The sequence below is a fragment of the Acomys russatus genome, chromosome 9 (genome assembly GCF_903995435.1).
Source record: "Acomys russatus chromosome 9, mAcoRus1.1, whole genome shotgun sequence".
Taxonomy (NCBI): Eukaryota; Metazoa; Chordata; class Mammalia; order Rodentia; family Muridae; genus Acomys; species Acomys russatus.
Window position 1 is genome coordinate 58,788,664 of NC_067145.1, and position 20,832 is coordinate 58,809,495.

At 44.3% G+C, this 20,832-nt stretch overlaps 2 protein-coding genes across 5 annotated transcripts in view; both read left to right on the plus strand.

Moving 5' to 3' along the window:
* LOC127194016 (3-alpha-hydroxysteroid dehydrogenase) overlaps window positions 1–20,832 on the plus strand; it is a 1,235,587-nt gene that overhangs the window by 336,646 nt on the left and 878,109 nt on the right. The gene's annotated exons all lie outside the window — the stretch shown is intronic.
* Il2ra (interleukin 2 receptor subunit alpha) overlaps window positions 10,872–20,832 on the plus strand; it is a 42,887-nt gene continuing 32,926 nt past the window's right edge. The window contains exon 1 of the mRNA XM_051150877.1: window positions 10,872–11,007. Coding sequence (XP_051006834.1) covers window positions 10,944–11,007 — 64 coding nt within the window. The 5' untranslated portion in view covers window positions 10,872–10,943. The remainder of the gene's footprint in view (window positions 11,008–20,832) is intronic.

Below are 20,832 nucleotides of genomic sequence, written 5' to 3' on the forward strand. Positions count from 1 at the left end.
CCTATGGACACCTGATAAAGAAGCCAGAAAAAACACATTAGGAAAAAAAAAGACCCTTTTCAACAAATGACGCTGGTCAAAGTGGACGTCTGCGTGTAGAAGAATCCAGATAGATCCATACTTACCATCCTGCTCAAAGCTCAAGTCCAGATGGATTAAAGACATCAACATAAAACCAGATACACTGAACCTGATAGGAGAGAAAATGGGGAATAGCAGTGACTGAAATGATACAGGAAACAGCTTTCTGAACAGAAAACAGATAGCAAAGGTACTAACATTAGCAATTAATAAATGGGTCCTCATGAAACAGAAGTTTCATGTCAAAGAAATTTTTTTTAGAATTCAATAGAGGGCTGATATCCAAAATATATAAAGAACTCAAGAAACTAGATATTAAAAAAAAAAACACCAAATAGCCCAATTTTAAAATGTGGTGCAGATCTATACAGAGAAGTCTTAAAAGAAGAAACTCAAATGGCTGAGAAGCACTTAAAAGTTCAACATCCTTACCCATCAGAGAAAATGAAAATCAAAACTACTTTGAGATTCTATCTTACGCCTGTCAGGATGGCTAAGACCAACAAAACAAGTGACATCTCAGGCTGATGAGGATGTGGAGCGAGGAGAACACATGTCCACTGCTGGTGGAAATGCAAACTTATAGGGCCACTATGGAAACCAGTGTGGTGATTCCTCAGGAAGGTAGGAATTGACCTGCTGTACTACTATTGGGCATATACCAAAGGGTCACTTCATCCTACCACAGGCACAGTTGCTCAGCCATGTTCATTGCTGCTCCATTCATAATAGCCAAAAGTTGGAAACAACCTACATGTTCCTCAACAGAAGAATGAATAACAAAAATGTGGTTCATTTACACAATGGAGTATTATGCAGCTGTTTGTTTTTTTTGTTTTTTGTTTTTTTTTAAGAAATCATTAAATTCAGAGGTAAATGCATGGAACTAAAAAAAAAAAAAAATCATCCTGAGTGAGTATCCTAGACCCAGAAAGAGAACTATGGTATGTATTTGCTTATATGTGGATATTAGCTATTAAATCAATGTAAGCAAATTACAGTCAATATAACCAAAGAGGTTACATATAGAGTGAGTGACTAGGTCAGGAAAATGGCTCTAATTAGAAAAGGGAAATAGACTATACAGTTCTGGATGAAGGGAGGAGAAAGTCTAGAACAGGAGGGTCTGATGGAGAGGTTAAGGGAGGAGGGGGTGAAGGAGAGACTATGAGGAGAGATAGTTAAAATAAAGGAACATTTGAAGGGTAGTATGTAAACTTAATACAGTAGAAGCTTTAAAAAATATATACAGATGAGCAAGGCATGGTACACACTTTTAATCCCAGCACTCAAGAGGCAGAGGCAGGAAGATCTCTGTGAGTTCAAGGCCAGCCTGGGTCTACAGAGCAAGTCCAGGACAGCTATGGCTGTTACACAGAGGAACCCTGTCTCTATAAACAAAACAAAACAAAAAAAAAAAAAAAAAAAAAAAAAAAAAAAAGGATCTAATGGAAATCAACAAATAATGGGGAAACAGAGCCTCAACTAGCTATCTCTTGTCATCAAATGAAGCATCCAGAATCAGGATTGGGTCACATATAATTGAATTTTTGGCCATGGGGTCCCATGGAAATTCCCAAACAACCTAGGCTGGTGCTAAGAGAACAGGTTGCTCTCTATAAACTAACAGCAAGGCCCCATGGCTGAAGACCACACCTACGCAACTCATTGAACAGGTGAGCTGGTGCCTGCATAGAGACTTCACCTCCATAGTCTACCAGCTTTGGTCCAGGAAAGGTAGCCTGTGTGCTACCAAAACATAAATACCAACCCAGCCACAAATCCTTGGATAGATAATGCTGTCCTGCCTGCAAGATATGCTAGTGCAATGGCGGCACAAAGCTTGTGGGAGTAGCCAGCAAATGTCTGATTTGACTTAATACCTACTCCATAAGATGGAAGCCATGCCCAACACTGCTTGGGTAACCAAGAGTCTAAGACTAGATTGCCCAGGGACCTAGGGTAAAACCAAATACTACTGTTCCAAAACAAGACAAAACAAAACAGCAAAAATGTAAGAATGAAACAGCTTCTGATGACATTCCTGCTATACTCATAGACCACGGCCTTGCTCAGTCATCATCAAAGAAGCTTCCTCCTGCAGCAGATGGGTATAAATACACACTCACAGCCAGCCGTTATACAAAGAATGAGAGGCTTTGTAACACAGCCCTAAATGGGATGTCTCCATCAAATCCCTCCCCCTTAGGGCTTAGGGAACCCTGCAGAACAGGAGGCATAGAGACTGTAAGAGCCTAAGGGGATGGAGGACACCAGGAAAACAAGGCCCTCTAAACCAACGTGGTCAAAGCTCATATGAACTCACAGAGACTGCAGCAGCATGGCACAGGTCTGCACCAGGTCCTATGTATGTACATATAGATAGATGGATAGATAGATAGATAGATAGATAGATAGATAGATAGATAGATAGATAGATAGATAGATAATGGATTTTAGTTAGGTTTTTATGGGACTCCTGAGTGCCAATGAGTGAGTCTCTGATTCTTGTACCTTCTTTTGGGCTCTTTTCCTTCTGTTTGTTTTGTCCCAGTCTAATATGTTAGTTTTTGTTTTATCTTATTTTATTTTATCACTGCCGTCCTTTAGAAGCCTATTTGTTTTCTAATGAGAAACAGACAAGGAGTGGGTCTGGATGGGAAAGGATAGGAAGGGGAACTGAGTGGAACAGAGGGAGGGCAAAACATAATCAGGATCTATTACACGTAGAAAAAAATCTATTTTCAATAAGAGGAAAAAATTTAAGGAGTAATTGGAGAGTACATATAATCAAAATATGACCAGATATGCATTTCTGAAAATGTCATAATGAAATATATTTCTTTGTAAAACTACTATACGCTAACTTTAAAAAAAAAAAAAAGAGTAAGCAAGGCTTGGGATTACGGACTCTTCAGAGATAACTAAAAATGAGACGACCATTTGGGGGACTAGTGATTGAACAGGAAGTGTGGAGGAAGAATTCGTACTGAAGAGGATGAGGCAGATTATGAAACTTTGTAAATACCAGGCTAAAGAGTTTGGGGTTCGTTTCAATGCCATTTTGGCCATTCCTAAGTTTAATTTGGAAAAAAAAAGGAGGGAGAAATGTGTTCTTCAGGAAGACTCACCTAGAAGTAACAGATGAGACTGAAGGAGGCATTAGGACTTGCTCAGTGAGGAGGCTCACTTGATTTGGCACCTGCCAGGCCCTGCATTTGATTACCAGCACTGGAAAAAAAAAACCATAAGGGAGGGCTGAATGTTTGAGCCGATGAAGTCAGTCGGAAAGCTATAGTTACATAGATGTCTAGACAAAAGGTGACACACACACGACTTTACCTTCCTCTAAAAACCCACAACCCAGTCCTACAAAACCACTCCGTCCTCACCTCCAGAAGTCACTGGAGTTCATCACTGCTGGCTTGAGAGATTGGGGTATATCCTTGAGCTAGGACCAGCTCGGAAGATGTCAGGGAGCCTTTCCTGATATCTACATGGTGAACACTCAATAGAAACAGGGATCATGGGTCAGGGAGAGGTGCGTCAGCCAGTGTAGCACTTGCAGCATGAAAATGAAGACCCAGGCTTGATGCCCGGCCCCAACATAAGCAGAGCCCTATAATCCTAGTACTAAGAAGATAGAGATAGGACTTGATAGCCAAGTGTTGAGCAAGACTTGGGAAGTTCCAAGTTCAGTAAGAGACCGTGTCTCAAACGATGATGAAGAGTGACTGAGGAAGACACTCAACATCAACCTCCTCTAACCATCATATACACATGCAAACATCTGAACACACACGTGCGTACACACACACACACACACACGGAATAGGAATCTGAGTATTAGCATAAACTGCAAATGATAGCAAAGTTGATGCTCGCTTTTCAGCATGACGACGAAGTCTGTGAGTCTGACAAGCCAATGGTCTCCTGGTATTTTAATAGGGGAGTAACTCACAAGTTGGGTAGCCCCCCTCAGCATTTGCACAGAGGACAGCTCCTTGGTGCATAGTGGATTTTGGTGTTCCACAGGACCCTGTCTAGTAAAACTTAGTGGAAATTACAAGCTGACAAACTCAGCCCTGTGCCACAATAACAGGATGCACCTGTAGATTTCACAGAATTAGCTGCCGTCTTCTCTTAATGCCAGTCTGAGAGAAAGAAGCCTGTTTGTCTGCTGCCAAACAGGGCAGAGTCTGAGGTGTTCCCATATATCTGTTACTGATGGAAGTTGTCAACCACAGTGACACTGTCTTTCCATCAGCCACCTGGCAAGGACTGAGACCTGCTGCCTCCTTCCCCCACCATGTCCCCTCTTGTGGCCTCCTCTGGAGTTCTCCATTTGGAATGCTTTACACTTAGTAGGGACCTGTCTGGCCATGCCGCCCCATCTCCATGGTTAGACTGTCAGTTCTTTGAGACGCGAAATCCTTTTCAGTCCGTTTTTGATGACATGCTTTGGCATGGGATCCATTTTTTAGATCCTTATCTAGGATTTATTGTGTTGAATACTAGGGGAAAATGCACCCACAAGCACATGAACTGTGTAAAGGTGAAATTGTAGGGGCTTAGATAGACACTCATGCCTATGTCTAAGCAGTGAAGGCTTGGTGCCCCATATAACTCACCTAAGGAATGCAATAGATATATAAACGATGGGTTCCCTGACCTACTTCTAGCCATCCTCCAAGAAAATGAAGGGTCTTGTCCTCTTCACCTCTCCCCTTTTAGACTTTTTCCCCTCCTTGCCTCCATTTTCTTCTCTCTGTACCTATGGTTCCCAGTCCTCTCTCCTACCCCACCCCTCTCTCTCCTCCCTTTCTTTCTCCTCTCCTTCCTTTCCCTCTCCTCTCCTTCTTTCCCTCTTTTCCTTCTCTTCCCTTTCTTCTCTCTTCTTTCCCTTTCCTCTCTCTCCCCTTCCCCCTCTCGCTCCCTCCCCCTCCTCTCCCTTCCCCCTCCTCTCCTCCCCCTCCTCTCCCCCTTTCCACTATCCTCCTCCATGCCCCTCCCTTCCCTTTTCTCCCCTCCCCTCTTCTAATTCTGAGACCACAAATGAGCACATGGCTCTTCAGAGAGGGGACTGAAATGACAGAGTGAGGGTGCTTTCATGTGGTGTCACTTGAGTAGGACAGGCAAGTCTGACAGTGTCAAGGATCGGTGAGCAATTGCTTCCCTTTGCAAGGGCTGGTTTCTTTTTCTCCTTGAGTAAATGGTGGGCAGTGATGAGGTCTTAACCACTTCTCTTCAGAGCCTAGGTAACAGTTAATTAATTTCAGGCACTCAGTCAAGAGTTAATAGACTACTTGACAGAAATGAAGGGCTTTGATCTGAGTGTTGGTTCTTCCTTTTCGTGGACATCCTCTGAAGACATCAGTAGACATTTAATAGACAGAAGTAATAGGGAGGGAGGATGGGAGAGAGAGAGGGAGAGACGGAGGGAGGGAGGGACAGAAAGAGATCATGAGATTCTGAGCTACACAGCTCCCTCTTATGCCTGGCTCACAGAGAAAGCTGTGCTCAGAATTCTAATGCACGCTTTAAGCTAATTCAACTCCAGAATGCATAAGGAAAAGGAATTGCATTTTTGAAAAGCTTTGGAGTGTTGGCAGAAAGGATTAATATCACAGAATCACTGTCCAGTGAGTTTTAGGGTTTTTTTTACTCTCTCAATTATACCCCTAAAGTTGCCCTAGTCTCTCTACTCCATCTTGATACTGCCCATCTACCACGTTTCTTTTTTCATTTTATTAATTCACTTTGTATGCACATATGTGTATGTGGAGTGCATGCATGTGTATGTTTGCATGTGTGTGGGTATCTTAGCTCCTAGGTGTGTACACATTGTGCACAGGTATGTTTGACATCAGGTGTCTTCTTCAATCATTTTTGACTTCATTTTCTGAGGCAAGCCTCTTGCTGAACCTACAGTGCCCCTGATTCAGAGAGTCTAGCTAGGCCGCTCGTTTTGGACACCTCAGTCTCATCCACTAAGTGTTGGAGTTATAAGCAGCCATCATGCCTGCCTGGTTTTCACTTGGGTTTTAGAACTCTGAACTCCAGTCCTCACACTTGTGTGGCAGGTGCTTTATCCATTGAGTGATCTCCCAGCCCTTCGTCATCTTTTCTATAGCAGAAAAAATTTCACTCTTTGCATCTCTAATTTGTGAAGTCTTGCTTACCACATTAAACATGTCAGAGAGACAGAGAGAGAGAGATCAAGGCCTCAAACACGCTAACCAACTCAGTTGCTGAACGATGACCTGTCCTGAACCATGTCTTAACAACTGAAAACAATGACCAAATAATTCAACTGGTACCTGTTTTTAAAAATAATTATTTATTTTTATTTTATGTGTATCAGTGTTTTACCTACATGTACGACTGTGTCACAGTGTCAGATCCCCTGGAACTGAAATTATAGACATTTGTAAACTGCCCTGTGGGTGCTGGTAATTGAACCTAGGTCCTTTGGAATACCAGCCTGTGGTCTTAGCCACTGAGCCATCTCTTTGGCCCCAGTATTTCTATTTTTTATATGTATGAGTCATGTGCTGTGTGTACGTAAATGCATCGTGTATGTGTAGTAAGTAGCATTGGCAGTCAGAGAAGGGAGTCAGATGCCCTAGAACTAGAGTTACAGTTGTAAGCTGCTATGTGGGTTCTGGAAACTGAACCCAAGTCCCCAAGAAGGGTCAATAGTGCTCTGAATCCTGAGACATGTCTCCAGCTCCTCAGCAGATGCTTTTCGAAGGACAGATAATGGGTACCAAAATACACTTAGAAAGAAGAAAGTAGTTCTATGCTGTGTAACATGGAAGCATAGATGTAGTCTACAAAGCTGATGAGCAAAGGATCTGAATGCTCCCAATACATAGGAGTGAAAGAACTCAGGGAGATGGAGATGCCAGGAGATGCCACATTGCACGAATACTGTACCCCATAAGTGAGGACAGACATTATCTTTCAGTTTTTAGGAAATGGATGCTTTGGGTCTGGAAGTATATGGCTCAATGTGGGACATGTAACTAACATTGATGGGACATGTTCTTGGCACATGTGAGGCCCTGGGTTCCACCCCCAGCTGCAACTACAAACAGCAAAAAAGAGCCCAACTTTTTGAAGGTGTTAAAGAAAAACATTAGAGTAGTTTTTGTTTGTCTTTTTAGTAGGACATTGGGCCTTTCAGAATCAGAGAAAATAAAGAGAAAGTTAACCTGCAGAATAGAAGATAAAGCCATGGAAAATAGGATTAAAAAACAAAACAGAAAGCAAAGATGACAAATTCTACAAAATATCTGCGTCAAAACAATTAATGTGAAAAAAAAACAATTAACGTGAATATTTTACACTTACCTACAAAAAATTAATGGAAATGTATGCTGGGCATGGTGGCATAGGCCTTTAGTCTCAAGACTCAGGAGGCAGAGGCAGTGGGTCTCTGTGAGTTCAAGGCCAGTCTGATCTACATAAGAAGTTCTAGGACAATCAGGGCTTCATAGAGAGACTTTGACTCCAAAAACGTTAATGGAAACATTAAAACACTTCATATGTGAAGAAAAAACAAAAAAGAATCCAATAGAATTCTCATCTTAGTAACCTTTTGTGTGTAGGATGAGATCATCCACAATTGAAAAGGATGAACACATGCGTGTCCTCACCAGGAAGGAGACTGTACCACCCTCTGCTAAGTTCCTCCTCATCCCATCCATGATCCCTCACACACATCCTTTCCCTTCTTCTCCTGGCCTCCTCCATGCTCTCCGGGGCTGGCAGTGTTTCTGAAGTGACTGTGGCAATGCAGGGGGTCAGGGGAAGGGAGTGGAAGGGAAGTCTGACCTCTTTCTTCACCTTTCTCCCTCAGTTCCTGCCCATCTTCCTCTCCAGCCTTGGACTCTGATCAACAAAACCTCTATGTGAAATGTGAAGTCCCTCAATCACAGATATAGGGGAGGGGAGAAGGGGGGGAAGTGGGAGGGAGGGAAGAATGGGAGGAAACAGGGGAAGGGCTAACAATCGAGATGTAATACGAATAAATTAAAAATGTAAAAAAAAAGAAATTAAAAAAAAAGAAATGTGAAGTGAGGTGGGGATGGGGGAGACTAGGAATCAAATGTTAGTGTAGATGGTTAAAAAGACTATCTTCAAAGACCATGGGGATACACACATTCAGTGGGAATGAGAGAACTCCCAAGCAGACCCTAACCTCCTTTCTGTAAGTGGGGTTAATCTATCTCTCTACTGCTCACTTAATACTGTCCTCAAGAATGTGAACCCGGCCCATTCACGTGGTTAACTCAAGTCGGTGAAGTTTACCTCCACTAATGCCCACAACCTCAGTTCCCTACCCCCACGTTCTGTTCTCCCTGTGCAAATACTCTGCCAGCAAGCCTCCATTTATCTGGATTTATAATAAACATATTTAAATATTTATTACTTAATGTCTGGGGAGTAATTTAGCATCTCTCAGTCTTCATTTCCCTTGAAAATTTACTCTTCCCAGAATACTATACCAGTTTTGGCACTCCTAGGTGTCTTAGCTAGGGTTACTATTGCTATGGTGAAACACCATGACCAAAAGCAACTTGGGAAGAAAGGGTTTATTTCCCTTACAGTTCCATATAACGGCTTATTGTCAAAAGCAATGAAGGCAGGAACTCAAGCAGGGCAGGAACCTGAAGGCAAGAGTTGGTGAAGAGGCCATGGAGGAATGCTTCCTGCCTTGCTCATCATGGCTTCCCTAGTCTGCTTTTTTATAGCAGTCAGTACCACCAGCCCAAGGATGGCACCACTTCATCATAGGCTGGGCCCTCCCCCGTCAATCACCAATTTAAAGAATGCCCTACAACCAGATCTTATGGAGGCATTTTCTTATTTGAGGTTCCTTCCTTTCAGATAACCCCAAGTTGTGTCAAATTGACATAAAACTAGCCAGCACACTGGGATCATGCTCCACCCTGTTTGGATATGTCCCGTGGCTCAGGTCTAATCATCTTATTCTATTCTTCAAAGTCCTCTTTATCATTAACCCAGCTGGCATTTCTCCTCCCTTCTTCTTCTAGCGTTACACTCAACCGTACTTCTGGTTAACTGTTGGCCATGGCATGTGCCTGCAGGATCTGTCTGTAAAGGCTACATTCACCTTTGAAGGACAACCCTTATGTCTTTCCTGAAGAGATTCATCCAAACATTTTCCCTTGCTAAGTGTCTCCTGCTCTCCTTCATTGTGGCCAGCGGCCAACGGCCACCTTGTACTGTTAGAAGGAGCCAAGCCACACTTTTAACCTAAGATAAGGTAATCTGGGTCAGATATTTGGTGCCTGATATGACGTGCAGTTTCTTCTGAGAAATACCAAACATTTCTGATAACAGCTCAACAACTTCCTGATATGCGGGGACTCAGCTTTACACAGTTGACCCACCAATCACCTGTCCTGAAGGAACACAGTGACCTTCAGACAAATGTTTCTTAAATTAATCTACTGGGGTCATCTAGACTACCTTTTCTTTCTTAAAAGTCTTTGCCAGGGAAGAAATATTTGAAATGGACTTGGTGGAAGCTACCTATTTCCAAGAGGTTTGAAACAAAACTTTGGCATGTACTCACAAGAATTTGTCTGAAATGGCTTGAAATCTATGCTTGAGATATATTCATATGCCTTAATGCATCATGGCTGAATATCGATGTGTGTTGCACGCTGTTCAGTGGTGATGTCAAAACTACACCGATCATAACTTGTCTCCAAAGCCCACAGCATAGTACCTTTAACCTTAAGATCCTCAGCCACTTGGAGTTCAAAGTGCCTGTGACACGTCTGTAAACAGTCTATAGAAGTGCCTGTGTTACTTCTATAAATAGTCTATAGATTTACTGATTATATGCCAGTGTGTATTTTTCCCCCTTGAGGGAGGAAAACAAGATTTCTGTCAGATCATATTCACAAAACAAGATGATCAGCAATTAGGCTATTAGTTAAAAGGCATATAAACAGTGGAGGACAAGACAGCATGGTGACTCTATGAGAGAATACAGAGGGTCCTGAAAGGCCTCTTGGGAGAAGCCAAACTCAAAAGTCTCCCATTGTAACTGCAAACTCATCTGGGTGGCAGTCCATCTTCTGCATTTGTGGCTCCCACATTCATGGAGCAATGAACTCAATGACTCAAAAACATCTTGCACGGACTGAACAAATACAGATGTGTCTACTTGTCATCATCCGCTAAACACACAGCACAGCCTTGAGCCCAGCTAGACTTCTAAGAGGGCTCCAGGGTTAGACCAGTTTAGATGAAATGTGCATCTTTGGTGGAAGCTGCCCCTCCACTCCCTTGCAAGACCTTGCTGCTCGATCCTCAGTGGCTTTTGTTAAGTCCTCTGGGGAAACTCCACCTGGAGGACCCAGTTTACAGAACCCTAAATGAGACCACTGCCAAGAAGTGCTTGCTCACCCCTCCTGCAATGGCAGGGGAATCTCCCTTTCCTTTTATGAGTGAAACACAAAAAAAGAATTCATAAGTGGAGCCTGATCCTTCTCACCAAACAGCCCACACCTCCCAGTAACTGAACTTAAAAAAAAAAAAACTGATTTGAAAAATTACCGCAAACTATATTGTCATCAAAAGGCACTTCCTATATGAGATCACAGAACAAAGTAGGCTCCATTTCCTGCTGAGCAGATCAGCCTAATGCTTAAATAGAACAGCTCCTGACGGCCATTGACATAGTATAAACACCAACATGACAGCCGGAGAGGACTGAGCCCTTGTTCTGGCATCTCCCCAAGAGGATGCGGGATCCAACAAACCACAGAGCATCTCATCTGGTTCCCTGTACCATCCTGATCCACACACCCGCCGGGAAGATGGAGCCACGCTTGCTGATGCTGGGGCTATTCTCATTCATAATATTACCCAGCTGTCTGACAGGTAAGAGGCCAGGGGCTGCCCCGGGGAATCTTGGGAAGATTACAGTTCCTCAGCGGAAGAGGTAGAAACCTCTGGGAAGGGAGTTGAATCACGGGTTCTGTCTCCTGTCTGTGACCCACCAGGAACTCATTCTGTGCCTCAGTGGCCCTTAATCTATAAACCTTGCTTAGAGTGGCATGAAGCGTTTTGTCTCTCAAACTTCTTCTTGGGTTTTTGGTTTTTTGAGACAGATTGTCATGTAGCCCAGGCTGGCTTCAAACTTCACTATGTATAAACAAGGATGACCTTGAACTCTACCTGTCTGGTATCTGCTTGTTTTCAGGTACTCTTTTAGCCCAGGTTAGACTGGAACTCCCTATCTAGCCTAGACTGGCTTCAGGCTGGAGAGCCCCTTCTTTAGGCTCCAAGCACTGCGATTATAGGCCTGGGCCACCATGCCCTGCAATTGCATTTTCTTTTATTCTTCCACTACATCCCCAATCATAACTGTATGAAAATTCTAAAAAGCTATTAGAGACCTTTAAAAGTCACCTTTAGTCTGTGTAAGATGTGAGTAACTCATACACGAAGAGATGGCCTGGGGTTTCAGGGATGCTTCATCCCAGGGATGTTTTGGTCTTGCTGTCTTGAGACGTTCCTTGTGAATGGGACTTCATGACAACTTCAGAAAACACAAATATATTCATTTTCAGAGCATGGCTTTTCTCTGCTTCTCTGTGTGCAGCTTCTGCATGAGTATGTGTGGCCACATATGCAAATTGTGAATTCCATCATCATGGATTTTCTCAGACATTGTTTTAAGAAATAAAGCCACCAACTCATGTATCAATATATATATGAGTTTTTAATGTGAGCTCTCCCTCAACAGCATCTGTGCTTTGTCAGTCCAAGTCAGAACAGCCAAGCCTTTACTATCAAGCATTCTCAGGAAAGCATTTCAAGAAAACTTGTGTTATGTGCTGTGGTTGACTTATATAGGGCTCATTTGCTTGGTTTTGCAAAACATCTGTTCAGTACTTCGTATGCATATGTATATGCAGAAATGACAGCAATACAGGTTGGAATGTGCTCAGAGCTACAAGAGTGCAGGGATGTCAGAGAAGGCTTCATGAAGCTGGCGTGTCAATGGAGCCCTGGGATTGGTAAATTTACATTAGGGAATACTTCACATGAGAAGACACGTGGACCAAGACATAGTAAGTGGTCCCATGTATTGTCTGTCCTGGACAAGAATATGGGAATTCTATGGGGTAAAGAACAGAAAGATAGAAATGGGGCCAAAGGAATTAAACCCCTGGACAAAAAGTTCAATCTTTTTCATGTCTCGGGGTTGCATGGGCTAGAAATCCAAGGACTTAAGCATGCTAACAAGCACTCTACCCCTCACGCTGCATTCCTAGCTCACAACTTAAAAATGTTACAACTGCACTTGGTAGGCAGCAAAAAAACTTCTTGAATATGTGAGGGAATACCATTCATAGAGTGCATTTCATACACCAGATACATAAATTTTACTGCAACTCATACCCACTTCGCAGTGTGGGTGGCATGAATCAGCAGAAAAAGCCCATAGTCAGACTGTCACGGTTGCAAGGCTCACACCCAGCTTGTCTTTTCTACTGCCAACAAGACCAGAGGTGAGTCTGGCTGATAGTAGAAGGAAGTCAGGTACAAGGAGGTGGTGTCAAGAGGCAATTGGTGCCCAGTGGGGAAGAGAGTGAAGTGCCTGGGCTTGCCCGGGGTCAGCAAGTGGCTCAGAAACTGCCCCAGGGCAAGAGATAATCTCATTTCAGGTTTCTTTTTCCTCCAGGAAGAATCCAGTTTAAGCCATCAATGGGGATAGAAAGATGGTCATTATTGGTTTAGAACACTCATTGCCCTTGCAAAGGACCCAGGACCCAACATGATGACTTACAGCCATCTGTAACTCCAAGTCCAGAGCATCTGACAACCTCCTCTGGCCTCCAAAGGCACTGCTCACACATGGCGACTAGACATGTATGCAGGCCAAACATTTATAGACACAAAAGTAAATAAACCGTAAATTAAAAAAAAATTTAGAAAGATAAACCAGTCTTTCTATTCCTCGGGGTGGGGTAGGGGGTGGGGGGGGGGAGAGATCCTTAATGAAATAAAACAGACTGTCAAGAGATGTAATTTCTAGCTGATTCATAAGGCAGATTTTCATTCTGAAAATTTCCAAAGCCACCATTTAAAATTATGATGTGGTCCAAGGGACATATTAGTCAACCTGGGTGGTTTAGTCTCTATATCACTGGGTCTTGGGATGTGGTTATAAAACAGAATTCTCCTTGATGGTGCCAACACAGCGGGTTACTGAACTCACCGTTCTCAGAACTGTGGAAATTCTGAGACGTCCCTTGATCATCCTTCATTCTAGGAATCCTGTAATCAAATCGTTATCCCTGTAGAGTCAACAGACAAAAGGTGTGGTAACCCATTAAGGTGATAAGCTTGTCACATCATCCCTTCTGGTAAAGGCAGCTGCCCACACTAGAACTTCCCATCTTTAGCTTTGTTAGTAAATCGCACCCCTCACACCACGCAGTCCTTTAGTTTCTCTGTAGTATTAGAGATACTGTTGCTCTGTTCATCTTCAAAATAGACCTTGGAGAGAGCGGCGAGGCTTTGCTAAACATCGGGAATACTCAATAAAACCGCCGTGACTTTTTTTTCCCCTAAGTGTCTTAAACAGACAGCTTGATACGCAACCCATGCTTGTGCTCCATTTAGCTTTGAGAATTAAAAGAATAATAATTTATTCCATTCATTTATGTGCTGACTGGCCTTGCTCTGAAAGAACAGCCTGTGCATGCTCTGCACCTCCATCACTCTGTTCCTCCCAAAACAAGGATTTGGGGGATTTTTGTGTTCATGTATGTACATGTGTGTTCATGTGGACATGAGTGCATATGAATGAGTGTGTGTGTATGTGTGTGTGTGTGTGTGTGTGTGTGTGTAGACCAAAAGTCAGCGTCGTTATTAACCCTCAGGTGTTGTTCACATGAGCTTGTTTGGGGCTTTTAGTGTTGCTGTCTCCATCTGGAGATGGACTTTCTGGGTAGCCTGGGGCTGCGTGGTTAGACCAGGCTGGCTGGCCAGTGAGTTTCAGGACTCCATCTTTTTCTGCTTTCCCAGGACTGGTATTAAAGGGATGTACTGCTTTTTATTTTTTATTTTTTCAAGACAGGATTTCTCCATGTTAGCCCTGGCGGTCCTGGACTTGCTTTGTAGACCAGGATGGCCTCAAACTCACAGGGATCCACCTGCCTCTGCCTCCTGAGTGCTGAGATTAAAGACGTGCGCCACCACGCCCCGCTTTTTTCTTTGTTTGTTTTGTTTAACTTTTTAAAATATTATTTTATTTTAGGTGTATGAGTGTCTTGCCTGCATGTATATATGTGCACCATGTGCCTTCCTGGTGCCTTCAGGGGTCAAAAGAGGGCATTGGATCACTTGGGACTGAATTACAGATGATTATGAACTCCCAAGTGTTGTGAGTTGAACCTGGGTCCTATGAAAGAGCAACAAGTTCTCTTAACCTATGAGCTATATGTTCAGCCCCAATACTTAGCTTTATGTGGGCTCTAGGGATCAGAACTTATGCAGCAAGCAACTTACAAACTGAGCCATCTCTCCAGCCCTGATAGTTCTATACAATTTCTTGTGGAAGTCATTCCTGTGGTAGCAACGAACACCACGATGGCAGAGTACTGAGAAGCACCTCAGTACAGAGGCTGATGGCGTTAACTCTGCTTTCCTTATTGTCCAGTGACAGGCATACATTTTACAAACAATTAAGAAATAGAGCATGCCACCAGCGGTCAGTGAGGAGTAGAATTAGGAAGCAAATGAGCTTTTAAATAAGTGGAGTATAGAACAAGAAATCTTATGATGTCGTTACGAGAACCAAAGTCAAAACTTTCCTAGGAAGTCACAGCTTTCAGCAAATTTCTCTCCGCAAAAGGAGAAGGTCGGTACAGAGATCTTGAAATCCCCTTCCAGTCCCATTATTCTATGTCAAGAATTACGGAAATTTAAAAAAATCTACACACACACACACAAACACACACACACACACACACACACACACACACACACACACACACACACACACACACACACACACACACACACACACACACTCCTTTTTATGCTGGGATACTTTTTTAAACAGGAAAAGTTCCCAAAGACATCCCCAGTGCCACATGGATTGAAAGGTTGTCCAGTCTCAACAGACTGAAATCTGATATCTCGGCTGTAGGTTATTTCCCACTCTCAAAAGGTGATTATTACTTCCGCACTGCTCAAGTTGTGGGTGTAGGGTAAAAATACCACTATGTTTTGGTGAAGTCTTCTTGTGTCAGTTTGCTTGCTATGGGGATTTCTACCTTCAAAAATGACCCTATTTCTCAATAGGAGTGGGAATCTTTTCTCTTCCTTTTGAGTCATTCCATGTGAGGAAAAAAGAGGACCTTCATTCAATGCATTACTTCAAAAAGTTATAAGCCCCAGGCCTTGGATGCCTCCATGGTTAAGATAACATACTAACTTTTGCTGAGTTTGGTTCCTAGGACCCATGCTGGAGTTTTACAACTGCATGTTTGGATCCAGTGACCTCTTCTGGATTGCATGTGTTGTGTACACACACACACACACACACACACACACACACACACACACACACACACATAAATAAGAATAATTCTTTTTAAAATGTTATAAGCCCTTTGTCCCTAAATGGGTTTCAAATGAAGGCTGGACTCAAACTCTCCTTTTTTGTTTTGGGCTTTTTTTGGGGGGGGGGGGTTGTTTGTTTTGTTTTGAGATGGGATTTCTCTGTGTAGCCCTGGCTGTCCTGGAACTTCCTCTGTAGACCAGGCTGGCCTTGAACTCAGAGATCCACCTGCCTTTGCCTCCTGAGAGCTGGGATTAAAGGTGTGCCCCGCTCAGGCCTCTTGAATATCGGCCCAATATTTCTTACACATCTTTATTCTGATTCTCAGAAGTGATATCTCTCTATCCATCCAGCCATCCATTCAGACATTATGGTTATAGGGATGGAGAAAGGTACAGTCCTTGTTCTCCATTATGAAGATTAAACATCTGCTGAGTGATTCTTATCTTGAAACTGCCAAGGCAAAGGCAACATCTGCCAATGAGTCAACATTTCATTCTATTACCAATTTTCCACCCTGTTTTCAAGGAAGTCACCCATTTGCAGGGAAAATAACAATTAAACATCCCCTGGAAATGTTGATATTTTCTACTGTAATGTTGTTCAGATAGTTTTTGGCTATTTGATTGTATGGTCATCCTGGGCTTTGCCCTCACTGATAAGACAACACAGGTCTCACTGGGGACTGTGTGTGGAACAGCATCACACTGTGCAGCTGGGATGACTGGGACTTCTTAAGACCAGTGAAGTCAGACTCTCTGGGGAAAAGAACCAGACATACTGATGACATTGTTTTTATGTCTCTGCAAACAATGAGGATGCAGTGGGGATTGAAATCCAGCCAGCACTGTAGGGAAGTGAAACTATGGCCCAGGCAGGCATGGTGTGCACAGCTGTGTGACCCTTGCACTTGGGAGAGCTATGCAAGAGGATTGTGAGTTTGAGGTGAGGCCAGTGTGATTGCTTAAAACAACAACAGCAACAAACAAGAAGAGGAGGAGGTGGAAGTGGGAGAAGGAGAAACACTAATGGTTCCCATGTTGGGCTGATTCCATTATTTCATTTTTATTCACGGAGAATAAAGGAGTACTTCTCAAACTTTACAAGACACTTGGAGATTTTGTTACGAGGCATTCTGTTTGGGTAGGGATTTGGTAGCTTCAGACAGCTCAAACTAGTTCAAACAGGCCCCAACATGAGACCTGTACTGTCAGCCTATGGGCCCAGTTCTGAGCAGCGGGTGCTCATGGAACAGAAGAAACGCACACGACCTAGCCACACAGAACTCCAGACTAAAATGGGAAGCAACTCCAGAGAAGATCAAATATTGGCCAAAGGCTGCAAGGTCTAGATAACACAGCCTATGGATGGTGTAAGTGCTCAGACTAGAGGGCGCAGCACACTGCCCGGACAACTAAGGAAGACGCTCTGGGAAGGGCGTGTGGAGAGCCTGGCTCTGAAGGGTACTTAAGAATAACAGAGGATGTTGGAAGTCAGTATTGTGTGACTGTTGAAGCTGTAGCCATGGCCATTATCCATGCATGGTCAGCTGAAGGCTGAGGAGCTGAAGAGAACAAACAGGTGATCTATACCCACCATATGCATATGCATATGTACACACACACACACACACACACACACACACACACACACACACGCATGCATACAGAAAGAGAGACAGACAGACACACAGACACATGCACACATACAGATGTGCAATAATAATAACAACAACAACAACAATGACACTGTTTGTCTGTTGCTCAGACAAACAGCTTTGCATGCCCTTCATCCTACTTTAACCCTCCAGTGCCTATAGGCATTAGCTGTCTCTAGTAGATTTCTTTGACATGGTACATTACTGACCAGGACTGCAAGGACCACATGACACCCATGGACGTGGTCAAAGAATTTTTGAGTCTTCTTCTCCTACATCTGTTTTTAACTCTGACCCAGCCCTGTCAACCTCCTACCACAAGACTGGAATCCCAGGGCTTCTAAGGTAAACAGCTTACTTCTCCCCTGCCAGTTCACTAGGCTTCACCAAGCAACCCTCAAGGCAGTACCAGGCACCCTACACGCAGAAGGCTTGGGCTCACATAAGTGGACTACCAGCAGCAAATGGTTTCACCCAGAAGAAGCACCATTTTATTTCTTTATTATATGTCTTAAAGATTTCACTTTTATTTTCTGCACGTGAGCGTTTGGCCTGCAAGTGTGTATGTGCACCGTGGAGCCCAGAATAGGGCATCAGACCCATTGAAACTGAAATTCTGGAAGATTGTGAGCCACTATATGGTGCTGGGATTTGAACCCAGGTCCCCTGCAGGAGCAACAAGTGCTCTTAACTGCGAGCCATCCCTCCAGGCCTGGAAGAAGCATTTTAAACAGTGATTATAATAACAAAAACCTGTGTTCACATTCAATGTGCAATTTCTCAGATACTGCATTAAATAGGTATCTCTGGGTTCAATTTTCAAAATAAGGTAGTTTTGTTGGGTACTGTGGTCTTGTGCCTTCAAGTTCAACACTTGGGAAATCAAAGCAGCAGATCTCTGAGTTTTGTGCCAGCCTTTTCTACATAGAGCGGTGGTTCTCAACCTTCCTAACGCTGCGACCCTTTAATACAACTCCTCAGGTTGTGGTGACTCTCAACCATAAAGTTATTTTTGTTGCTACTTTATAACTGCAATTTTGCTACTGATGTGAATTATATAAGTGTCTGTGTTTCCCAATTGTCTTAGGCAATTAGCCAATTAGGCCCACTGGCTTAGCGAGTTCCATGCTAATCAGAGCTACATACATAAGGAGCCCCTGACTCTCAAAAATTAAAAAAAAGGTCTTATTATCTCCACTTTATAGTTGAAAAACTGAGCCTTGCATCAGTTAATCATTAGCTGATGTTCAACAACTAGGAAGTCTCTAGAACTTGAGTTTACAGTATCTCTACCCACCATCCTGAGCCATGGCCACCTTGCACGGTTACCAGAATGGCCGACCTGTTGAAGCTCTTGTGTGTTTTTTTTCATGTGTGTGCGCGTGTGTGTGTGTGTGTGTATGTACAGAAATGCATGTATATACACACGTGTGTGGAGTTCAGAGGTCAACATTCTATTTTCTATCTCTTCACTTTATTTTTTACTTATTTAGAGACAGAGTCTCTCGCTGAACCTGGAGCTAGCTTACCAGTTCAGCTAGACCATCTGGTCAGAAAGCCCCAGTGAGCCTTCTGTCTCGCCAGCCTAACTGCTGGGGCTACAAGCATCCTTCACCATGCTTGGATTACAAGTGCATGCCCCTATGTCTCAGGACCTGCCTCATCCTCAGAACCTGTGTTCTCTGGATCCTTCTGTTACCTTCAAAGAGCAGACTGGGGGTGTTTTCCTTGCATCTGGTGCTTCAAAGAAAGCACTTCGGCTCGAGCCTGCCTCGGCAGCCCACAAAACAGAGGAAATTCTGAGCACCTCTGGGCATGAGTCACCACACCTTGCTCAGGAATTGCCATCTCTGCCCACAGAATCACCCACTGTTTTCTGTTTGGGACCAAAATAGATACCTCCTTCAGAAGCTGTTTTTGTGTGCTCTAAGTAGTAAAAAAAAAAAAAAAAAAAAAAAGCAACAGGCAAAGATGGGTACGTGCTCCAAAGGCCGACTAAGAAGGTGCTGTATAGGTGCGTGTGACAGGCAGAAGGAGCAGAGTGACAAGCAGCGCCCTGGCACGGCAGGACTTCTGGTTATTTTTCTGTCTATTGCTTTGTTCTGTCCTCTACTCACTAATTCAATCGCCGTCTGTTGAGCAACCACTTGTGTGTTAGTCACAAGGTTAGAGAGGCAAAGATGAGGAAGACGCAGCTCTTGGCCTCCACGAGCTGTCTGTTTATGAGGAAAGAAACACTGCCTGAACTCTCTCCACCAAGCTGAGTGCTGAGGTTCAAGCACAAACCCAGAACTGGTGAACACAGAGGCCACTGCCGCTATCCCTGCAAGGCCAGCATGCTGTAAGCCCCCCAGTATATTCACATTTAGAACAGAGCGAAGGGCGGACAGCACCACTTTGTCAGCACAAATTGCTAGAATTTTGAGGCCCCAACCCTTTCCATTTTGAATTTAGATCAATTTGGGTGGAGGTTTTGAGCATTGTTTGGCTCAGGAGACACCTGCGGGAGCATTTCAGGTCAGGTATATGTGGGGTCATTTAGGAACAGGCGGTTTGCTCAGCCTCATGAATCTTAGAGGCACCAGCTACAGGCCAACGGCCACATGTCTGAGTACATCTGAAGTTCTCGCCAGTCCTCAAAAGCTATGACCTCTTCAAGGAAGAAAGGAAAAAAGTGAGAGAGGGAGGGAGGGAGGGAATCTCATTAATCCAATTTATGCTGTTAGTGGGTTTCCCTTCCCTCCTCTTCCCTCTCTTCTCCTCTCCTCCCCTCCCCTTCTCTCTCCCTCCCCTCTCCTCTTCCCCTCCCCTCCCCTTCCCTTCTCCTCCCCTCCCTTTCCCCTCCCCCTCCTCTCCTCCTCTCCCTTACCCCTCCTGTTTTCCCCTCCCATCCCCCCTCCTGTCTTCCCCTCCCTTTCCTCCCCTGCCCCCTCCTCCCCTTCCCCCCCCCCTCTCCTCCCTTCTCCCTCCCCCTCTCTCCTCTCCTCCCCTCCCCCTCCTCCTCTTCCCCCTCCTCTTCTCCCCCTCTCCTCCCCTCTTCCCTTCTCCCCTTCCCCTCTCCTCCCCTCCCTTCCCCCTCCCCTCCTCTCCTCCCCTCCCATCCCCCTCCTGTCCTCCCCTCTCTTTCCTCCCCTGCCCCCTCCTCCCCTTCCCCTCACCTCTCCTCCCCTCCCTCTCCCCTTCTCCCCTCTCCTCCCCTTCCCCCTCCTCCCCTCCCCCTTTCCTCTCCTCCCCCCTCTCCCCTCTCCTCTCCCTCCCTCCTCCACCTTCCCTTCTCGTTTTCATCTCTTTCTGTGGAGCTAAAGCTCTAAGGCAGGACCTTCCACATGCTAAACTAGGTAAGCACTCTACCACGGGGGGGGGGGGGGGGGGCCAGGGCGGGCATAGCTCTCACTTTTGTATTTTGAGACAGGGACTCTGCCAGCTTGGGCTGACCTTGAACTTTCTGCACAGTTTAGGCTGGCCTTAA